General features: G+C 53.7%; 1 protein-coding gene across 1 annotated transcript in view; it reads left to right on the top strand.

The window, feature by feature from the left end:
- Positions 1–20,184, top strand: part of TLN1 (talin 1) — a 35,338-nt gene that overhangs the window by 3,953 nt on the left and 11,201 nt on the right. The window contains exons 2-39 of the mRNA XM_021554728.2: positions 2,223–2,386; positions 4,596–4,693; positions 4,928–5,057; positions 5,288–5,440; positions 5,733–5,875; positions 6,274–6,401; positions 6,891–6,951; positions 7,224–7,328; positions 7,649–7,804; positions 8,044–8,145; positions 8,356–8,432; positions 8,593–8,773; positions 9,445–9,558; positions 9,870–9,978; positions 10,165–10,373; positions 10,491–10,589; positions 12,540–12,707; positions 12,976–13,270; positions 13,367–13,533; positions 13,891–14,019; positions 14,326–14,439; positions 14,656–14,769; positions 14,931–15,065; positions 15,215–15,343; positions 15,443–15,545; positions 15,618–15,826; positions 15,924–16,043; positions 16,204–16,401; positions 16,732–16,871; positions 16,975–17,068; positions 17,222–17,311; positions 17,483–17,605; positions 18,122–18,265; positions 18,595–18,756; positions 18,844–18,984; positions 19,219–19,400; positions 19,755–19,887; positions 20,008–20,109. Coding sequence (XP_021410403.1) covers positions 2,257–2,386; positions 4,596–4,693; positions 4,928–5,057; positions 5,288–5,440; positions 5,733–5,875; positions 6,274–6,401; positions 6,891–6,951; positions 7,224–7,328; positions 7,649–7,804; positions 8,044–8,145; positions 8,356–8,432; positions 8,593–8,773; positions 9,445–9,558; positions 9,870–9,978; positions 10,165–10,373; positions 10,491–10,589; positions 12,540–12,707; positions 12,976–13,270; positions 13,367–13,533; positions 13,891–14,019; positions 14,326–14,439; positions 14,656–14,769; positions 14,931–15,065; positions 15,215–15,343; positions 15,443–15,545; positions 15,618–15,826; positions 15,924–16,043; positions 16,204–16,401; positions 16,732–16,871; positions 16,975–17,068; positions 17,222–17,311; positions 17,483–17,605; positions 18,122–18,265; positions 18,595–18,756; positions 18,844–18,984; positions 19,219–19,400; positions 19,755–19,887; positions 20,008–20,109 — 5,187 coding nt within the window. The 5' untranslated portion in view covers positions 2,223–2,256. The remainder of the gene's footprint in view (positions 1–2,222; positions 2,387–4,595; positions 4,694–4,927; positions 5,058–5,287; positions 5,441–5,732; positions 5,876–6,273; positions 6,402–6,890; positions 6,952–7,223; positions 7,329–7,648; positions 7,805–8,043; positions 8,146–8,355; positions 8,433–8,592; positions 8,774–9,444; positions 9,559–9,869; positions 9,979–10,164; positions 10,374–10,490; positions 10,590–12,539; positions 12,708–12,975; positions 13,271–13,366; positions 13,534–13,890; positions 14,020–14,325; positions 14,440–14,655; positions 14,770–14,930; positions 15,066–15,214; positions 15,344–15,442; positions 15,546–15,617; positions 15,827–15,923; positions 16,044–16,203; positions 16,402–16,731; positions 16,872–16,974; positions 17,069–17,221; positions 17,312–17,482; positions 17,606–18,121; positions 18,266–18,594; positions 18,757–18,843; positions 18,985–19,218; positions 19,401–19,754; positions 19,888–20,007; positions 20,110–20,184) is intronic.

The raw sequence follows: 20,184 nt of genomic DNA, 5'->3' as shown, positions 1-20,184 counted from the left end.
CCATGACAGGGTGTTCCTTGTTTGTTCAACTCCACGGCTTTGCTAGTGCTTCCGGATAGATGGCAATGGCACGGGCGGGTGCCTGTGCCACATCCTTCCCTCTGCCGATGGGCTCCCTCGCTCCAGAGCTGAAGTGCATTTCATTCCTCAGCAGTGGAGACAGTGGGGGCCACGGGCCTCCGCAGAAACATTGCAGAACAGCTCAGGAATGCAGAGCTGGAGCCGCTCCATGTGCTGGCGGAGGCGGCACACTCCTTGGTCCCTGTCTCCCACCCTGCACCACCAGCGTGGCTCTATGGCTCTGCAGGAGCAGGGCTCCTTGCCCTCTGACTTGCTCCTGGCCAAAACTGGACAGAGATCCTGCCCCTAGGCTGCTCAGGTCTGTGAGAGAAGACTGCTGCTGGTGTACCCCTCCCAAGGGGACTGGAGCTGGCAGTGCCGGGCAGGGATGCACACAGTCACCAAGTGCTGCTGCACTGCAAGGAAGGCTGCCAGCACATTTTACCCAAGAACCTTCCCAGGCCAGGCTGAGTATGCAAGATCAGCTTTCCCCGACAGCCATAATAGGAAGTCTGGTAGGAGCAAATGAATCTAAAAGAGAATAAGCAGATGTGCATCCCACCAGTGCTCTTGCATCCTCCCATCACTGGAGTTTAAGGACAAGGCAACCTGGATCAGCAGAACGGGACTTGCTCTGCATGAGCAGGCTCTCAGGGAGTGGAAAAGGCATATCACTGCTGGAGAGCATGGGGTTGGGGCCAGACAGAGACAGGGAATTCTGAGAAGGGCATGGAGCAGCGGGGCAGGAGCAAAGGACTTAGGAGGGACCCCGAGGCATTTGGCAACCTGGGAAAGCACTGAAAGCTGTTTCACAGTGGGTAGATCTGGAGGGAAGGGCTCTTGCAAGCTGCATCAGGCAAGTGGGGCATTTATGTACGACCTCCTTTTATTTCTGTTACTTCTTTCAGCTTTTACTCTACAATACAGATATTGCAGTTCTGATTAGGTGCTATTAAAGCTGGTGTTCTGGAGCTCTGTTGAGGGGTGCTTGCTCTGAAGCTGCTCTATGCAGTCCTTTAAGCCTGAACTCTGCAACTACCTGAAAGGAGATTGTAGTGGGATGAGGGCCAGTCTCTTCTGCCTTGCCTGCAGTGAGAGGACAAGAGGAAATAGCCTTAAGTTGAGACAGATTAGCCATTGGAAAAAAAAAAAAATCACTGTTAAGGTGATGAGGCATTGGAATAAGTTGCTCAGGGAGGTGGTGGAGTCACCATCCCTGGAGGTGTTTAAGAGGCATCTGGATCTGGTATTGGGTGATATGATCTAGTGATTTAGGGGTTAATGTGGTAGTGCTACATGGGTGGTTAGGCTGGGTGCTCTTCCAACCCTGATGATTCTATGATTCTATTAAATGAAGCTGATCCTTCCAGCTGGACCCTGCTTGAGTCCTTTCACAGATGGCATGGTGTGGCTCTTGTATGCCCATGCAGTGAGACCTGTCACAGGTGGTCCCTTGCCCTCCTGTGCATTGTCTTGGTTGGTGTGGTATCTGCTGCCATAGACCCTGATCTCATGAAGACATCTTGGTTGTGGGTGGTGCTTTTCCCAGGTAATTCCATTTCATGTGTGAATTCAATGCCTGGTGCCCTTACCTTGCCTCCCTGTGCAGCTTCAGGCTTTCGTGTCCCTCTGTGCTCAGGCTGCCAGCTCGGCACTCTCTGCTGGTGACATGAGAAGTCCAGATAGCTGGGGCAGGGCCCTGCCAGCTCTGGGTCAAAACTTGGTTTTCCTCTTGTGGCTTCTGTGTCATGGCAGGTTTAATTATAACCCCTTCCATCATGCTTTTCCAGCTTATCTAGTGTGCTCCCTCATGCTCACTTCCTCTGCCTGGCAGTATCTCTGTTGGGTACCAGCTGCTGTCATTCCCACAGGCAAGTAAAATTTGCTTTAGGACCTTAGGACAAGGAGGTAGGGGTCCCAGTGCTGGTCTCAAGTCCGAGGGTCTGGAAGGGGACCTGAGGACACCTCTCAGGGGAACCAGGGGATCTGGAAGGGGACCCTCTCAACCCTCTCACAGGCTCGCCAGCACAGGGCTGCAGCCTTTTGCTTACCACTGGAACCTGAATCCTGGGTTTCAGGTGCTGTGGAAGGAGGAGGGAGCAAGCTCACTCCACAGTGGTGGGGTCAGCAGTCAGAGCTCACCTGTCTATCTCCTCCGGCAGGTGACGCAGGAGTGGGGACAGCCCAGCCGCCACCATGGTTGCCCTGTCGCTGAAGATCAGCATCGGCAATGTGGTGAAGACGATGCAGTTTGAGCCATCCACCATGGTGTACGATGCCTGCCGGATGATCCGTGAACGGGTGCCTGAGGCACAGATAGGACAGTGTAAGTCCATGGTGGGACTGGCTACCATGCCAGGGCTGCCTTGGCTTAGCTCCTGGCATTTCACTTGTCTCCGTTTTCTTTTCTGTCCTTCTCTGGCACTCTCCCAGAGAAGTGGCTGGGTGGGGGGAGCAGGGTCCAAGTCCTCTTGCCCAGTTGATGTGAGGATCTGAGTTTCTCAGACTCCCTCCTCAACACCCCAGAAAAACGTTTGTGTGTTTAAAAGTTAGGAAACCACATTTGGAAGTAAAATAATTCTTTAAGCAATTTGAGTCTGTTGCCCCTTCTGTCTCTGCTCTTCTGTCCTACTTACATGCATAGCTTGGGCTATGTGGGTTTAAACAGTTGCAGTGGTCATAGCAATCATTAATAAACAATTTGAGTTAATTTTTCCTTTTTTGAGATATATATAATCTCCACTGGGTCTGTCTCCCACTGGCAGCTCTCTGTCAGACCCGTGCTGGAGCTCCATTACCTATCTAGGCTGCCTCAGCTTGAGTATTTTCTTGCTGCCCCTAGGCTCACAATTTAGCCTATGGCTCATGAGCTCATTATGTGACTCACACCCATGTGCGTGTGGCCTGTCCCCATCATGGATGGGGGGTTGGAGCTCTGGGATGCTGTCTCAGGGGCTCTCCTGAGTCCCTGCAACCCCCAAAAGCTGCTGTGCCATGGAAGAGAGACAGCAAAGTGGAGGTCAAGAGTCGTGGGAAGAGGAGGGGGAGTGCAGCGAAATCTGGAAGCAGCACATTCCTTGAGGTTGAAAGGAAATGCCTTCTCACACCATGCCCGGCTGGTCAGCAGTCCAACAGACTATGGCTTTCAGCTTCAGCAAGGGACTGGATGTCTTTGGATATGCAGGGCTATAGTGGTGTTGGAAGGAGCATTGCATTTCCTGCTCCTGGGTGTGAGCCAGCCTGTTTATAAAAAAAGCAGCAAGGGGAAGGCCTTAAAGGGAACTTCTTATTCCTGCGTTCCTTTTCAGTTGCTCACAGCCTTTCTTTTCCTGTGTGTTCCTTGCAGCTTTTACTTCTCTTTGCTCTCCTTACACACAGGCACTTGGGCACCTTTTTTGAACTGCCCTGTTTTTTTGTCACCTTTGGGCTGGGGAGCTTCAGTGTAAGTTTCCAGCTCTGCTTTTGCTCTGTCTCAGGAAGTGCCTCTCCCCACCCAGCCCATGGATCTGGGGCAAGCTGCTCAGTTTTCAGTGCTTTGGATTTATCCTCTTGGAATTTGCTTTGAAAACAATTTGGTTTTTTGTTGTTCTATTTTTACTTCAAAAATAAAATGGCAAGCTTTCATAATTTTTCTGCTCTCTGTTTAGTAGAATCCTAACAGCAGCACTAGGCAGGCAGGCACAGGGCGGCTCAGGAATTTGTCCCTCCCCAAAGATAGCTGCCAGCAAGATGACGAGTTATAAACAGCCAACCAAGACAGCCTGCGGCACAGGATTGTTGCAGAGGTGGAGAAGGACCTTTCCAGGGCAAAGCCAGGCGTGGTCCTGGCCTCTTGCTACATAAAAATAGGCCTGTCCTTGTGGGTCTAAGCTGGGGAGCCACTGCCCAGGCTCCAGCCGCAGCCCTTTTACCAAGTACTCCATCCTGAGGGAGCAGGATTTGGTCAATGATATTTACTCACCACCTCTGAGACTTTGTAAGCCTTGAGCCTGTCCTTGTTCAGCCTCCTTTTCTGAAAAAAAGTGAGTCCCACGTCCTCTAGTCCGCACACCAAGGTTCCATCATTCAAGCTGTCTTTCTGTATCTTTTCAAACTGTACTGTGTCCTGAGGAGATGCAGACCCTGCCACCAAAGTGTGGATTGCCTAGATTTTATGGATCAGCTCCCAGCACCCTTCCTGGCTATCCCCAGCATTTTACTATCTTAATTTCACTATTACTACACATTGCACTGAAGACTTCAGAGAGCTATCAGCCACAACTGCAAGCTCTTCCTTCTGTTGTCTCTGTCAGTTCAAAGTTCAATGTTGTGTAGACATGCTGCAGATGATTCTTTCGTTAGATAACTGTGATAAAACCTCAGAGCTTGCATGCCAGCTTTGTTTGTTTGTCATTAGGTTTGGGCTCCAGCCTTCACAGGGCTTCTGTGCTTCACACACTGGACTGCACCAGTGCATATCCCTGGGCACAGTGTGGCATTATGGTGGCCCTTTGCTGCTCAGGACTACCCTGTCAGAGACTGTACCTGTTTTTCAGCCAATGATTTTGGGCTCTTCCTCTCGGATGAAGACCCAAAGAAAGGAATCTGGCTGGAGGCTGGGAAGGCTCTGGACTACTACATGCTTCGCAATGGGGTATGTATCCTTCCCACATCCTTCCAGCTGCATCCTTCACTCCGTGGTTGGATGTCTCGCTCACAGCATGGAGGTAGTGTGGGTGCCTGCTGTGCTGCCTTGCAGTGTGCCCTGCAGCATGCTCTGTCACCCCCAGTATTGCACCAGGCAGGGGGGAGCTGTTGGCCTAACGGTGGGATGTGAGTGCCCTGCACTGGTGCCACTGCTGGTAGCTGTGCTCTGCTGTGCCTGCAGGATACCATGGAGTATAAGAAGAAGCAACGACCCCTGAAGATCCGCATGCTGGATGGGACAGTGAAAACAGTGATGGTGGACGACTCCAAAACTGTCACGGACATGCTCATGACAATATGTGCCCGGATTGGTGAGGAGAGGACCACGACAGGGGGGAAGAAGGGAGGTGGGGAGAGAATGGCAGAATCTGACAGGCTTCTGGGGGAGAAGCAGCAGCTCTGTGGCAGATGGCCTGGCAGCAGGGATATCTGATGGGTGTGTGACTCTAGGGAGGGGACACTGCTCTGCACCCCTGTGTTGATCTATGCTCTGTATTTGACAGAACAGTCCTTCTGAGTTTGGTTCTCTGCTGTCCTGCAGGCATCACCAACTATGATGAGTATTCACTTGTACGGGAGATCATGGAAGAGAAGAAGGAAGAGGTTACTGGCACTCTCAAGAAGGACAAGACTTTGCTGCGAGATGAGAAGAAGATGGAAAAGCTCAAGCAGAAATTGCACACAGATGATGAGTGTAGGTGCCTGGATGTGCTGGGAATGGGGTCAGCCTTCTGGGAGGGGAGCAGGACCCCTGTGAGGGGAAGAGGGTGTGGAGAGAAACGTATGGATGAAAGAACATGTGTCCACACTTCATAGAATATCTCCTGCCTGGGGGCCCAGGGCATACAGGTGAGAGCTGGGATGCATAAGGCAGACATCAATTTCTCACTCAGCTTAAGCAGCCCCACTTGGCTTAAGCAGCCCCAGGGCTGGGACCAGCTGTGTCTTGGTCCCTGTCCCTGCTCACACCCTGGCATTGTCTGCAGTGAACTGGCTGGATCATGGCCGGACCCTGCGTGAACAAGGCATCGATGACAATGAAACGCTACTGCTGCGGCGCAAGTTCTTCTATTCTGATCAGAACGTGGACTCTAGAGATCCTGTGCAGCTCAACCTGCTCTACGTGCAGGTACAGCTTCCCAGAGCACCTGGTTCCACTGCCTCCTCCCAGCCCCTGACAAGGCTGATGACTGAAGGTTTTGTCAGGAGCCATGATGGGGAGGTACTTTGGGATACCCAGTTATGTCCTGGGTAAGCGCCAACACTGACAATGCCAGCCCTGTCCTCTGTATACTCCAGAGCTCCCCAGGAAATCCATGTCAGTTCTGTCTGCTAGGAACATCCTGAAATCCTGTTGCTGTTCCTCTCCCAGGCTTGATGTGTGTAGAGAACAGCCTGGTCCTACATACTCCTGTTTTTCAGAGCCACTTCTAAGTCTGTAAAACATCTCATGCTTGATATGGAGGAGAACAGTGACATGGCTGCATGGCTGCCCAGCCCACGATGGTGTCTTCTGTTCCCAAACAGGCTCGTGACGACATTCTGAATGGTTCCCACCCTGTCTCATTTGACAAAGCCTGTGAGTTTGCTGGTCACCAGTGTCAGATCCAGTTTGGGCCATACAACGAGCAGAAGCACAAGCCGGGCTTTCTGGAGTAAGTGTCCAGAGGAGCTCCTGGGCTTGTCTTGAGGCCACTGAGGCAGCTTGGCAGCAACCAGTGCCACAGTGCCTTGTGGGGCTCTGGGGGTTTGGGTGCCTCTGGTGCAACCCCTCTAATTCCCACAGTTAGGGATTCACACCAGCTATGAGGGGTGCCAGCCCCCCATCCTGCTCCCTCTGGCAGGCCTATAGGGACATGCAGTCAGCTGCTGTGGGGATGGCCCTAGCCCACCCCCTGGCCTGCCTTGATGCCACACAAAGGGCTGCATTAGCAGCACCTTTACCCCACTCTTAACTTGGGCAATTCCAAGGACAGCTTTCATAGCTGTAGTAATCTCTCCCACATTGTCACTGCTTCCAAAAACTTCAGCTTTTGCCCTGGCAGGGGCTTGTCTGTGGCTTTGGGTTGGACTTGTTCATAGTCGAAGACAGAAACTGGCTTTGGGCTCTGCTGCTAGCAACTCACTTGGCTGTCTGTTGGCAGGCTCAAGGATTTCCTGCCCAAGGAGTACATCAAGCAGAAAGGAGAACGCAAGATCTTCATGGTATGTGCAGTGGGGAGGTTGAGATCTGGACTTTTTATTCCTCCTCACTAAAAGTTGGGGCACTCCTATCTGAGCAGGCAGCACACACCAGTCTGGTGTGTGAGAAATGGGAGCAGGAACTGTAGGTGGGCAGACAAGGCAGCTTCTGAGGTCTCAGAGATCAGAGCTGGTGCAGGGGATGCTGGTGGGGTGGGGAGAGCCCGGAAGGGCTGTGCAATGGTGTCAAGGCAGGACTGTGGAGCTGGTGCAATGTTCTGTCTTTGCTGTTGCAGGCACACAAGAGCTGTGGGAACATGAGTGAGATCGAAGCCAAAGTTCGCTATGTGAAACTTGCCCGTTCCCTCAAGACCTACGGGGTCTCCTTCTTCTTGGTGAAGGTAGAGCAGCAGCCCCAATGTCCCACTTCAGACTCACCAAAATTCTGCTTCTTCAGCATCCATCTGTTGCATCTCCAGCTGCTTCCCCTCAACCTATGCTGCTCCAGTTTATTTTGCATTTTCCTGTTGCATTTCCCTGTGCATTGCCTTCCTAACCCTTGGTTCATGCTTTTTCTCATTGTCAAGCTGCATGTGGTAATTGTCACCACTAGAAAGTATGGCCTTGTAAGTGTTTTGGTAGCTATGGCAGACCTCAGATAACCCTGCCTCAGCGGATCCATCCTGGGGGTAGCCCACAGACCTTCTGTTATGGCCTACAGGAGAAGATGAAGGGGAAGAACAAGCTGGTGCCACGGCTGCTGGGGATCACCAAGGAGTGTGTGATGCGTGTGGACGAGAAGACCAAGGAAGTGATTCAGGAATGGAGTCTCACCAACATTAAGCGCTGGGCAGCCTCACCCAAGAGCTTCACCCTGGTAGGGACCAGCACTGGTCTCCCATGCCTCCTTCCCGCTGGCACTCCCGCAGGGGGGCTGCTCTCACTCCAGCCCCTCTCTCGGCTGGTGCTCCATGGTGGCACAGCCTTGCCCTCCTCTGGTGCCTCTCCCAGCACTTGCTTTGAAGGCTGGTGCTCGGATGCTTAGTGCATAGCTGAGGGGCTCAGGATGGCTGCCGATGCCCTGCTCCAGTGCTACCCTGTGCCCTGCTGTTGCAGGATTTTGGAGATTACCAGGATGGTTACTACTCAGTGCAGACAACGGAAGGGGAACAGATTGCCCAGCTGATTGCTGGCTACATCGATATCATCCTCAAAAAGGTGAGGATCTGTTGAATAGGGCACTACAGTAGTCCCTCTCCAGAGAGCCGTACAGAATGTGCCTTCCAGTTGCCTCCAAACAGCCATTGGCAGATGGTACTGCTGGGAAAGCTGGAGGCAGGGCAGGGGGAGCCTGTGACCCTGGTATGGTGTCTAGGCTGCAGGAGGAGGGGAGGGCTTGGGGTTAGCATTTTATCTTTCCCTTTGCAGAAAAAGAGCAAAGATCACTTTGGACTGGAGGGTGATGAGGAGTCCACTATGCTGGAAGACTCTGTGTCTCCAAAGAAGTAAGTCTTCCAGGAGCACGGCAGCTGCCAAACAGGAGTTGAATGGAGAATGTGCTCCAGCAAAGCTTGCAGGACAGCAAGGAGGAAGAGCTGTCATGCCCACAGAGCCTGGTGCCAGTGCTGTAGGCATTCCTTTACTTGGTATTTCTCCCCATTTCAGGTCAACAGTTGTGCAACAGCAGTTTAACCATGTAGGCAAGGCAGAGCTGGGCTCAGTAGCCCTGCCAGCCATCATGCGGACAGGGGCTGGAGGGCCAGAAAACTTCCAGGTGGGCACAATGCCACAGCCTCAGCTGCAAATCACCAGTGGCCAGATGCACCGAGGGCACATGCCTCCCCTGGTAAGCTTTTTTTGTGCTCACCATAGGGCACAAACTCTGAGAGGTGACTGTCAGGCTTGTGTAAACCAATCTGTTTGGATCCATGACCAAGCATTGTCTTGCTGTGAAGAGCAGGAGCTTTGTGCCACTGGCTTTGTGTGCTTGCTGGCCTGGCTGAGCCAGCGTCCTCCTGCATCTTCTCTGCAAACTTGAGCTATGCCCCAGTGTTTTAATCTGGCTAGGGACTGCAGCCTCTCATTTCAGGTTGTGACTGGACAGCCCCACTAGGTCTGTGGTTTGCAGCAGAACCCAGTGCCATGTTTTGGTGCCCCCATCTCCTGTGCAACTGAAGAAGCAGTTGGAAAAGGCCATGAGGAGGCCAATTTCTTTTGCTCCGTGCAGCCTGGTGTGGGCAGTTGCTGTAAAAGCCTCATGGGATCTCACAGCATCTTCTCCCCACTCCCCAAGAGTTGCTTAACTGTGAGACTTAGTTGTAACCACAGTGGCATGAGGCATTTTCCAGTGGGAGTTGCAGAGGGGCGTCTCCTTTTTTGCAAAATGCACCCCACTTTGTGGAGACCTACCTAGAGTGGTGCATCAGCAGCACATTGCTGGGGAGCATTTGAGGCAAATATGTAATCCTGGATTCCAAACTTTTGACATATTTCACTCATTCTGTCTCTGTGTTGCAGACCTCAGCCCAGCAAGCCCTGACTGGCACTATCAACTCCAGCATGCAGGCTGTGCATGCAGCCCAGGCCACTCTGGATGACTTTGAGACCTTGCCACCTCTTGGGCAGGATGCTGTGAGTGCTGGGTGAAGGTGGGCTGCTGGGGGTGGCCCTTGCTGGAAGCTGTACTGGGTGAGGTTGGCCACTTTCCCAGAAATGTTAGCAGCTCCTGGAAGACCTGCTGCCTCAAAAGAGATGGAGTTGTATCCCACTCTGGCCAGACATGGAGGGGACTCTTGGTCATGTTGTTTGGTTAGGGCAGACTAGAGAATTTGGGTGGTTACAGGTCTTCCCACTCTTTATATCCTCGCATTTCTCTGTGTGAGCATGTGTGCATCTGCCCACCACTTCTACCACCATCTTCTGATCCTATTCTCCCCATTCAGGCATCAAAAGCTTGGCGCAAAAACAAGATGGATGAGTCGAAGCATGAGATCCACTCCCAAGTGGATGCCATAACTGCTGGCACGGCCTCAGTCGTCAACCTCACTGCAGGTATATGGAGAGTTGGAGTAGAGAGATGCCCCAGTTCAGTAAAATGCTTGGTCTCTCTTGTCTGGCTGAAAGACTCCTTCTGCTCCCTGAAAGGAAAACCACATCAGTGACAGGTGTGGGGATGCTCTTATAGCATCACTTGGAGCACATCCCATCTCATCCCATCCCATTCTCTTCCCTGTGCAGGGGATCCAGCAGACACAGACTACACTGCCGTGGGCTGTGCTGTCACCACCATCTCTTCCAACCTGACGGAGATGTCAAAGGGTGTGAAGCTGCTGGCTGCGCTGATGGAGGATGAGGGAGGGAACGGGCGGCAGCTTCTGCAGGCAGCCAAGAACCTGGCAAGCGCCGTCTCAGACCTGCTGAAAACAGCACAGCCTGCCAGTGCTGAGGTGGGGAGCTGGAGGGGCTGTGGGACCGAGAAGAAGAGGGAAGCCAAGGGAAACCACTGAGTGAAGTTTTAAGGCTTCCTCATGAGCCTTGTGTTGGTTTTGCCTTGTTTCTTGCAGCCTCGCCAGAATCTCCTGCAGGCTGCTGGCCTGGTGGGGCAAACCAGTGGGGAGCTGCTGCAGCAGATAGGGGAGAGTGACACTGACCCCCGGTTCCAGGTGAGTGCACCCAGAAGCAATCAAGGACACCCATTCCGTAAAACTGGGCCTTTGCACAGGACCTCACAGGCGGAGTCCGGGGTGAACATTCACCGGTTCTCAATGGTGACTTTGTGACAGAGGGGACAGACCATTGCCCATCTCTGTCTCTAGAGTGATATAATACCTCTTATCTTGTGGATTCTATGTAGATCCCAGAAAACCAGTGTGCTTGGATCCTGCCTTCCTCTGAACCAAAGACGGTAAAACAGGCCTGGTTTGGCTTGGTGGTCCCTGCCATCTCCAGTGTGAAGGGGGCTCCTCTGGGAACTATAATCTGAAATCTTTGGAGAAGGGTTCTTGGAAAATTCTGCTTTTCTGATGGTTGTATCTCTGAAGTCCATACTCTCGGGTTGCTGCTGGAACAAGTGCTGCTCTGGAGATCACCCCTTGCAGCCACCTCAGCCCTGCCTGTTGGGAGCTGGCTGCCTGCCCCCATCAGAGACCCAGTATGGGTGGAGCCTTGTGTGGCAGTTTACAATTTTAGATGAGCTGACTGCCAACTGGCTTGCTTTCCCATTATTGCTCCTGCCAGCACAAAGGAGGTAGCACTGTGCTGGGGAGGACAATCCAGACATATTGTAGACCAAAATACTCCAGAAAGTAGGGATTTCTGTTCATGGCAGCTGCACAGATTCAACTGAGTAGAGAGGCCTTAAGGAGCCTCTCTAAGGGGAGCAGAAAGCTAGGAGCAGGGCAGTAAGCCATGTTTGGCCATGCAGCAGTTCCAGAATATAATATCCCCAAATATCAGATTTAGGACCTGGAAGACAATTTGCAGTCAAGCAGCAGGATGTTCTGCCTCACAGTTGTCAGACCCGAGTGTACGAACTTCCTCTGATGGGCTCAGATGCAGTGGTCTGGGGACTCTTGAATTGGATGCATGCACTCTCCAGTCTTTCCTCCTGTCGCAAAAGGTGATGGATTGTAGTTGGAGTAGTCTTGGCTTGCAGGAGGCGAGGGGATGCTGTAACTGGTCTGGTTTGGTGGCCAGAGTCTTACTTGTTGTGGTGTGCAGGGCTTCTTGCTGTGATCACACACACAGAAGGAGGTTGGCAGCTACAGTAGGCATAGAGCCCTGCCCTGCCTACCAGGGCTTTTGCTATTTAGGGATGGTGCTACCAGTTTTCACCAGCAGTGTGCCATAGGGGCTAATTCTGAAGGCTGCAGTGTGCTGTCATGGTGACCTACAAGAAAGCAGTTCACTGTGTGCTGGTCCCTGCCTGTTGCCTCCTGGCATCTGTTGTGTACCTGCCACTGAGGAGAGAGGAAGCTGGTTGCCTTGTCACACCTCTCTTACAGCTTCAGATATAAAAGCAAAGATGTATTCTAGCTTGTCAGCCAACAAGTTAGAATTCAAAATAAAAATTGCTGGCATACCTAAAATACAGGTGACCAGCATGGGAACATCTCCCACTTGCCTCTTGCTGGCAGCTGCCCATGGTGTGGGTGTGCCATGGTTGGCTTGTGCCTGCTGCTTGGCTGGAAGGGTTTGGCATCTTTCCACTGTGTTCAAATATTTGCAAACCAAATCAAATCCAGTAAGTACCAGCAGTGCCTTGCAGTAGGTTCTTGCTGTGGTACAACTGGGGACAGGTGGTTGCCTGGGGAATGGGCATTGTAGTGATGCTGAGCATTGCCCCAGCTCCTGTGGGTGGTGTTGCTGGCAGTGCAGGCTGCAGCTCAGGGCCAGGCTACAGCTTCACTGCCAGGTGTAGAACACAGTGGAGATGGGGTCAAAGTGTTGCCAGCCTTTCCAGGTATTCAGTGCTGCAGGTGCTGGGACAGAGTGGATGAAAGGGCCCCAAGGGCTCACATATCTCATCTGAATATTTCATGAGAACCCTGCAGATGGCTGCAGCTGCTCCCACTGCCATGGCTGCCTTTCTGACCCTTTCTGTCCCCTCCCAGGACATGCTTATGCAGCTGGCAAAGGCAGTAGCCAATGCTGCCGCTGCACTGGTGCTCAAAGCCAAGAATGTGGCTCAGAAAACGGAGGACGCTGCACTGCAGACACAGGTGATCGCAGCAGCCACCCAGTGTGCCCTCTCCACCTCCCAGCTGGTGGCCTGCACCAAGGTAAGCAGCAAGGTTAACCCTTGCCTCATCAGGGCTTTGAGATTCACCTGGCTGGGGGGCAGCTTTGCAGCGGTCCTATGTGTACCAGGACCAAGTGTGCTAAGGCAGGACATTGGGAATCTGGCACAGGAAGTGTGGGCTGCCTCTTGTTGGAGGTCCTGACACTGTGCCCCAGCAATGACAATCCTCTTTGGAGGAGCAGAAGTTTGGGGTAGCTCCTCCATGGAACATACCATGCTTGCTGCCCAGCCTTTGTTCTCCCTTCCAGGTTGTGGCTCCTACAATCAGCTCCCCAGTTTGCCAGGAGCAGCTGATCGAGGCTGGCAAGTTGGTGGCCAAATCGGCTGAGGGCTGTGTGGAGGCCTCTAAGGCAGCCACCAGTGATGACCAGCTCCTGAAGCAGGTGGGGGTGGCAGCCACAGCTGTCACCCAGGCCCTCAACAACCTGCTGCAACATATCAAGCAGCATGCCTTGGGTGGGCAGCCCATTGGACGCTATGACCAGGCCACTGACACCATCCTCAATGTCACTGAGAATATATTCAGCTCCATGGGCGATGCAGGTGAGAGTGAGACACCCAGAGTAAAGCACAATGGATAGGGAGGTATTAGAGAGCTCTTGGGACTTGCTAACAGGCCACACTTCCATACTGTTCCAGGGGAAATGGTGCGTCAGGCTCGTATTCTGGCCCAGGCCACCTCTGACCTTGTAAATGCCATCAAAGCTGATGCTGAGGGAGAGACAGACCTGGAGAATTCACGCAAGCTTCTGAGTGCAGCCAAGATCCTAGCTGATGCCACTGCCAAGATGGTGGAGGCTGCAAAGGTCAGTGTGTGGGGAAGGGTGGATGCTGGCTTTGGCCCCAGTCCTGTCCAATGCTATTGGCTCAGTGCTGGGTAGAGATGAACAGCCCCTGGTTGAGCAGCAGTTCAAGAACAAGGTCTTGCATTGAGCCAGGGACCTGTGGCATGGGCTTCTCCTGGGAAGGAGCTTCAGGAAGCTGTGGGTGGTAGCAGAGGAGGTGTTATTGCCCCTGCTGCTGGACTTTTCCAGAGAGGCTGTGAACATCTCCCAAGTACCATAAACAGGGCTGTCTTGTAGAGGCCAGAGCAGACATCCTGCTTCAGGAGGAAAAGGGTCCATGGTCCCTGAGAGATGTGTTGGGTTTTCTGTTTTCTCCAGGGAGCTGCAGCCCACCCGGACAGTGAGGAGCAGCAGCAGCGGCTGCGTGAGGCAGCAGAAGGGCTCCGTATGGCAACCAATGCTGCAGCCCAGAATGCCATCAAGAAGAAGCTTGTGCACAAGCTGGAGGTGAGATGCTGGGCAAGGGTCTGCAAAGGGCAAGCAAGCACAGTCAGTGAGCAAGGCCTGTCCAGGAGCCCCCATACGACTCCTCTTTCCAGAGGGGTAACGTTCTTTTCAAGTACAGTGTCCATGCTGCCTCACAGAGAGATCTCCCTTCCCTTGTGTGCACTGTGTTGTTTTGGGGTGCTGGGGATGCTTGGGTGCCACAGGAGAGAAGTGTACAAGAGAAGTTGTTTGGGGGATCTGGGCCCTGGTCATGGCAGTGGGGCTCAATACAAACTGTCAGTGTTAACCTGTGCCTCCCTGTGCCAGCATGCAGCCAAGCAGGCTGCCGCGTCGGCCACGCAGACCATCGCTGCCGCACAGCATGCCTCCTCCTCCAACAAGAACCCTGCTGCTCAGCAGCAGCTGGTGCAGAGCTGTAAGGTAAGGGTCTGGGCCTGATCCTGGCATCCCCTGTACTCTCTCTCCCTGTCTTATCTCCCATCGGCCATGCTGATGCCTTCTGCTCTGCCACAGTGGTCAGACTGGATCCTAAGGCACTCCCTTAGGTCCTGTAGGAGCTGGTCTTTTGATCACTGGTCCTGGGTTGAATCCATGTCCTTCTGACTGATCCTCTTCATTGATCCTATTCTCTGGCAGGTGGTGGCAGAGCAGATCCCAATGCTGGTGCAAGGAGTGCGAGGAAGCCAGTCCCAGCCGGACAGCCCCAGTGCCCAGCTGGCTCTCATTGCTGCCAGCCAGAACTTCCTGCAGGTACCCATGCCGCCCAGTCTCCCATGCCAGCTCTAGCATTACAGCTTTCCTACTGTGCCTGTGCCTGTCCCTTTTAAGACACTGGGAGATTGTCTGCACACAGGCAGCTGAGATGCTGCATTTTTATCTCCTTCTCACTGCTTTTTTTTCTGGCCCAACAGCCTGGTGGGAAGATGGTAGCTGCAGCCAAGGCCACTGTCCCCACCATAACGGACCAAGCCTCTGCTATGCAACTCAGCCAGTGTGCCAAGAACTTGGCTGCAGCTCTGGCTGAGCTCCGCACAGCAGCCCAGAAGGTGAGAGGCTGAGTCACATCCTGCAGTGAGACACCAGCTGTGGAGAGCACTGGGGAACGGTGGGGACAGCCAGTAGCAGGTTCTGGTCACTGCCACAGCCAGATGAGCTCCGTGGTCACCTGCTCGCCTTCCCTTCTGCTCTGTCACAGGCTCAGGAGGCATGTGGACCCTTGGAGATAGACTCTGCACTGGGTCTGGTGCAGAGCCTGGAGAGGGACTTGCAGGAAGCCAAGGCAGCTGCCCGTGATGGCAAGCTCAAGCCTCTTCCAGGAGAGACGGTGAGAGTGCAGGGAAGGGTGGCTCAGGGTGGACTCTGGGGCAGTGGAGTTGCCAAAAGGTGCAGCTCACCAGCATGTCCCAACTTGGCACCCCTGCAGATGGAGAAGTGTGCCCAGGACCTGGGGAACAGCACCAAAGCTGTCAGCTCTGCCATTGCTCACCTCTTGGGAGAGGTGGCCCAGGGCAATGAGAACTACACAGGTACTGGCCTCCACAACAGGGCTGGGGGAAGGGGCACTGAGCTGACAGGCATTGACCTCTCCATCCCCTCAGGAATTGCTGCACGGGAAGTGGCCCAGGCCCTGCGCTCACTCAGCCAGGCTGCCCGTGGTGTGGCAGCCAACACCTCTGACCCGCAGGCACAGAGTGCCATGCTGGAGTGTGCCAGTGATGTCATGGACAAAGCCAACAACCTCATTGAGGAGGCCCGGAAAGCTGTGGCCAAGCCTGGTGACCCAGAGAGCCAGCAGCGCCTGGCCCAGGTGGGGACAGGGGGACCCCAGTGTGCCCTGTTTCCATGGCTGTGGGAAGGGTGTGGGGCTGGCTGGGAGGTGGTGACCTCTCTTTGCTTCCCTGTAGGTGGCCAAGGCAGTGTCACAAGCCCTGAACCGCTGCGTTAACTGCCTGCCAGGGCAGCGGGACGTGGATGCTGCCATCCGCATGGTGGGAGAGGCCAGCAAGAGGCTGCTGTCAGATTCGGTGAGCTAAGCTGGAGCAGGAGGGGAAGGGGAAAATCTAGCAATGTGGGCTGGTCCAACTGTATCGGGTTCCTCTTGCATATCTGCAAGCATGTGCCAGACCTTCATCCGCCATCTCCACTCATCTCTCTGCCTCTCCTAACCTCTCTCCTTCCTTCCAGTTCCCTCCCAGCACCAAGAGCTTCCAGGAGGCGCAGAGCCAGCTGAACCAGGCAGCAGCAGGGCTCAATCAATCTGCCAATGAGCTGGTTCAGGCATCACGTGGCACCCCTCAAGACCTGGCCAAGTCCTCTGGCAAATTTGGACATGACTTCAATGAATTCCTGCAGGCAGGAGTGGAGATGGCCAGCCAGTCCCCGGTGAGAGGAAATGCCTGTTGGGGTATCCTGAATGAAGGGAGAAATTTGGGATATCTGAGAAGGTAGCTGGCCAAAGGCTGGGTGGCCAGGCAGTGGTGCTTAGAGTGGCTGTGGCCAATGCAGCCAGGGAGATGGGAACTGGAACTGTACAAAAGCACTGGAACAGGGAGAAGGTGGTTTGGGCTAGTTCAGCAAAAATTCGTGTTTCCTTGCTGTTGGCGGACAAGTTGGACGAAAGGAACTAGCTCAGCTTGAGAATCCCCAGAGAAGACCCAGGATGGGTGTGGACTTTAAAAGATACTGCAGAAAACTCATCTTGCCTCCTTGCAGAATAAGGAGGACCAAGCACAGGTGGTGTCGAACTTGAAGAGCATTTCCATGTCCTCCAGCAAGCTGCTGCTGGCTGCAAAAGCTCTCTCTGCTGACCCTGCTGCCCCCAACCTCAAGAATCAGCTGGCAGCAGCAGCACGGTAAGAGGAACTGCTCCCTGAGAGCTGCTGGCCATAGATTGTAGTGGGGCTGGGTGGTGGGGCATGCATTGATCTGTGGATCTTTCTTCTATGTCCCTGGCAGGGCTGTGACTGATAGCATTAACCAGCTGATCACCATGTGCACCCAGCAGGCCCCAGGACAGAAGGAATGTGACAATGCCCTGCGAGAGCTGGAGGTAAGAAGCCACATGTTGACAAGGCACTGGAGGGGTTGAGATATTGGGTATGAGGGGAGCTGCACCCCCCTGCAAGGAACAGGAGGGAATGAAGAGGAGGTAAAGTGGAGGATGCAGAACTTTTCTCTGGGTGTGACACATATGTCCCTGCAGACGGTGAAGGAATTGTTGGAGAACCCCACCCAGACTGTCAATGACATGTCCTACTTCAACTGCCTTGACAGTGTCATGGAGAACTCCAAGGTAAGTCCTGAATAGAGGTTTGGGGAAGAACAGGGAAGGTCTTGGGAAGGATATGGGAATAAAGGGAAAGGTGGTTTTTCCCCTACCAATGAAGCACAGTGAACTCTGACCCTGGGAACACTGTGGGAGTCAGAAGTGGTCTCCATAATCAGTGTGTGGTGTGTCCTGCAGGTGCTGGGAGAGTCCATTGCTGGCATCTCCCAGAATGCCAAGAACAGCAAACTGCCTGAGTTTGGCGACTCCATCAGTGCCGCCTCCAAAGCTCTCTGTGGGCTGACAGAGGCAGCTGCCCAGGTGAGACACATTTAGTCACAGGCTTGAGCTTTACCCCAGGGGCATAGTTGTTGTAAGCACCCCATCCCTGCCCTTCCAAATCAGTGGGAAATGCTGCCAGACTTTTCAGCAGCCCATGCCCTCTATGAACCTCCCTGCAGTGTATTATTTTAAGGGGTCCCTGGTAGGTAATAAGTTACAAAGACTCCATGTATTACAGAAGGGTGATCAATATATCTTTATTAAGAAACTCATTGATCTTTTATATCCTAGTTTGCTACAGGTGGACCTCATTGGTCCTTTACTTAAAACACCATTGGCTAATTAAGAAACTACCCTTTGGTAAACAAATCTCCATAACACAATTTACATGTTCACAACAACAGGTGTAGCAAGTTAAGAATTGTTTCTCATTTTTTTTTCTGATCTTTGCACAGCCTTTTCCCAGAACGAAAAAAAAAGTGTCTCTCTGTGGCCAGAGAGCTACTACCACAGTAGTGTGCAGGTTCTCTCTCACCATGTCTCCCATGTTCCTAGGCTGCCTATCTTGTGGGAGTCTCAGACCCCAACAGCCAGGCTGGACAGCAGGGCTTGGTGGATCCCACTCAGTTTGCTAGAGCTAACCAAGCCATCCAGATGGCCTGCCAGAACTTGGTGGACCCTGCCTGTACTCAGTCCCAGGTGAGTGTGGGGTGGGGTTCCATTACAGGCATTTGATTGCATCAAAAGGAGTACAAAGCTAGTTGGAAGTGCTGCATCCCAAGAGTTGGCCAAGATGATAGCTAGTGTCTCATTAGGCCCCATCAGCTGCACTGGGAACCAGCTGGCAGCTCTGGTGCAATGGTGACAGTCCAAATAGGGGGCTCTGTGGGCATTGTAGGATCTTTGTGATCCTTCTTGGGTCCCAAAAGGGATACCTGTGGTCACTGGTGCCCTACATAAGGTGGGTGGGAAGGAAGAGCTGTAGGAATAGCAGGTGAATCCTGCCTTACTCTGCTTTCCCCCTGCAGGTGCTGTCAGCAGCCACCATCGTAGCAAAACACACCTCTGCCCTGTGCAACACATGCCGCCTGGCATCCTCTCGCACTGCCAATCCTGTGGCCAAGCGCCAATTCGTCCAGTCGGCCAAGGAGGTGGCCAACAGCACTGCCAACTTGGTCAAGACCATCAAGGTGTGGAGTCCCTTCTGAGGCAGTGTGGTGGTGATGGATTTGGGGTATGGTGGGGGTTGGGTAACTGCTCTGGTCTCTCCACACCAGGCCCTGGATGGTGAGTTCAATGAAGAGAACCGGGAGCGGTGCCGTGCTGCCACTGCCCCTCTCATAGAGGCTGTGGATAACCTGACAGCCTTCGCTTCCAACCCAGAGTTCGCCACCGTTCCTGCTCAGATCAGCCCAGAGGTGGGATGCTGTTGGGACAGGGAGGATGGAGCCTGGCTGTGACAGGCTCTGCTCTAGGGTGGAGAGAAGCTGTGCCTTCCCTGAGCCTGGGGGGCCTGCACTGAGGGGGTATGATGGGAAAGTGGCAGCAAGCCTTGGGCTTCAAGGGGTTGCTCCAGGGTAAGGGTCATGGGAGATGGAGCAACTTCTCATGCACACTCCCTTACCTCACCAGCCTGTTATCTTCCTGTGCAGGGGCGCAGAGCTATGGAGCCCATTGTCATTTCAGCCAAGACCATGCTGGAGAGCTCTGCTGGCCTCATCCAGACTGCCCGCTCTCTGGCTGTCAATCCCAAGGACCCACCGCAGTGGTCAGTGCTTGCTGGCCACTCGCGCACAGTCTCAGACTCCATCAAGAAGCTGATCACCAACATGAGGTGAGCAGAGTCCTTCTGTGGCTGTGGCTCTGACCCTGCTGGCGCATACTGCTGCCCTGAGCAAGCATTTCTGGGGATGCTTTGGCTCATCATCACCTTGGACACAGCTGGTGCAAGCAGGCAAGGGATGGGATGGGGATGGAAGACACTCTCCCTTTTATCCTCTCTGGAAGCTGCTCCTCCAATTCTCACAAGGGTTGATGGGAACACACACTGATGTGCCCAGGTTCTATCACACTGGGTTGCCCCAAAGCCTGGGAGAGGGGTCTTGCCCCTCACTGGCACCAGCCAAGGCTGAGGGTGAAGGCGTGGTGTAGCAGCTGCCAGTGCTTGGCTGATTCATCTGTCACTCAGGGACAAAGCTCCAGGACAGCGGGAGTGTGATGAGGCCATTGAGGTCCTGAACAGATGCCTACGGGAGGTGGACCAGGCATCTCTTGCTGCCATCAGCCAGCAGCTGGCCCCCCGACAAGATATCTCTCAGGAGGTGGGTCAGGGACATGCTGTGGGCAAGCCTAAGGGACTGGGCATCCTTCCCTGGGCTCTCAGCAACATGAAGGGACCCTAGCCCTGCTGCAGCCTCATGCAACACCCTCTCTTTGCACAGGCATTGCACAATCAGATGATCACAGCTGTCCAGGAGATCAGCAACCTGATCGAGCCCGTGGCTGCTGCGGCACGGGCCGAGGCCTCGCAGCTGGGGCACAAGGTAATGAGGGCACAGGGTAATGGGGGTGTGGCACTTGGTGCCTGGGGAGGAGATGTACAATGCAGCTGGGGCTGG

The sequence above is a fragment of the Lonchura striata genome, chromosome Z (genome assembly GCF_046129695.1).
Source record: "Lonchura striata isolate bLonStr1 chromosome Z, bLonStr1.mat, whole genome shotgun sequence".
NCBI lineage: Eukaryota > Metazoa > Chordata > Aves > Passeriformes > Estrildidae > Lonchura > Lonchura striata.
This window is presented reverse-complemented; position numbering and strand designations above follow the sequence as displayed.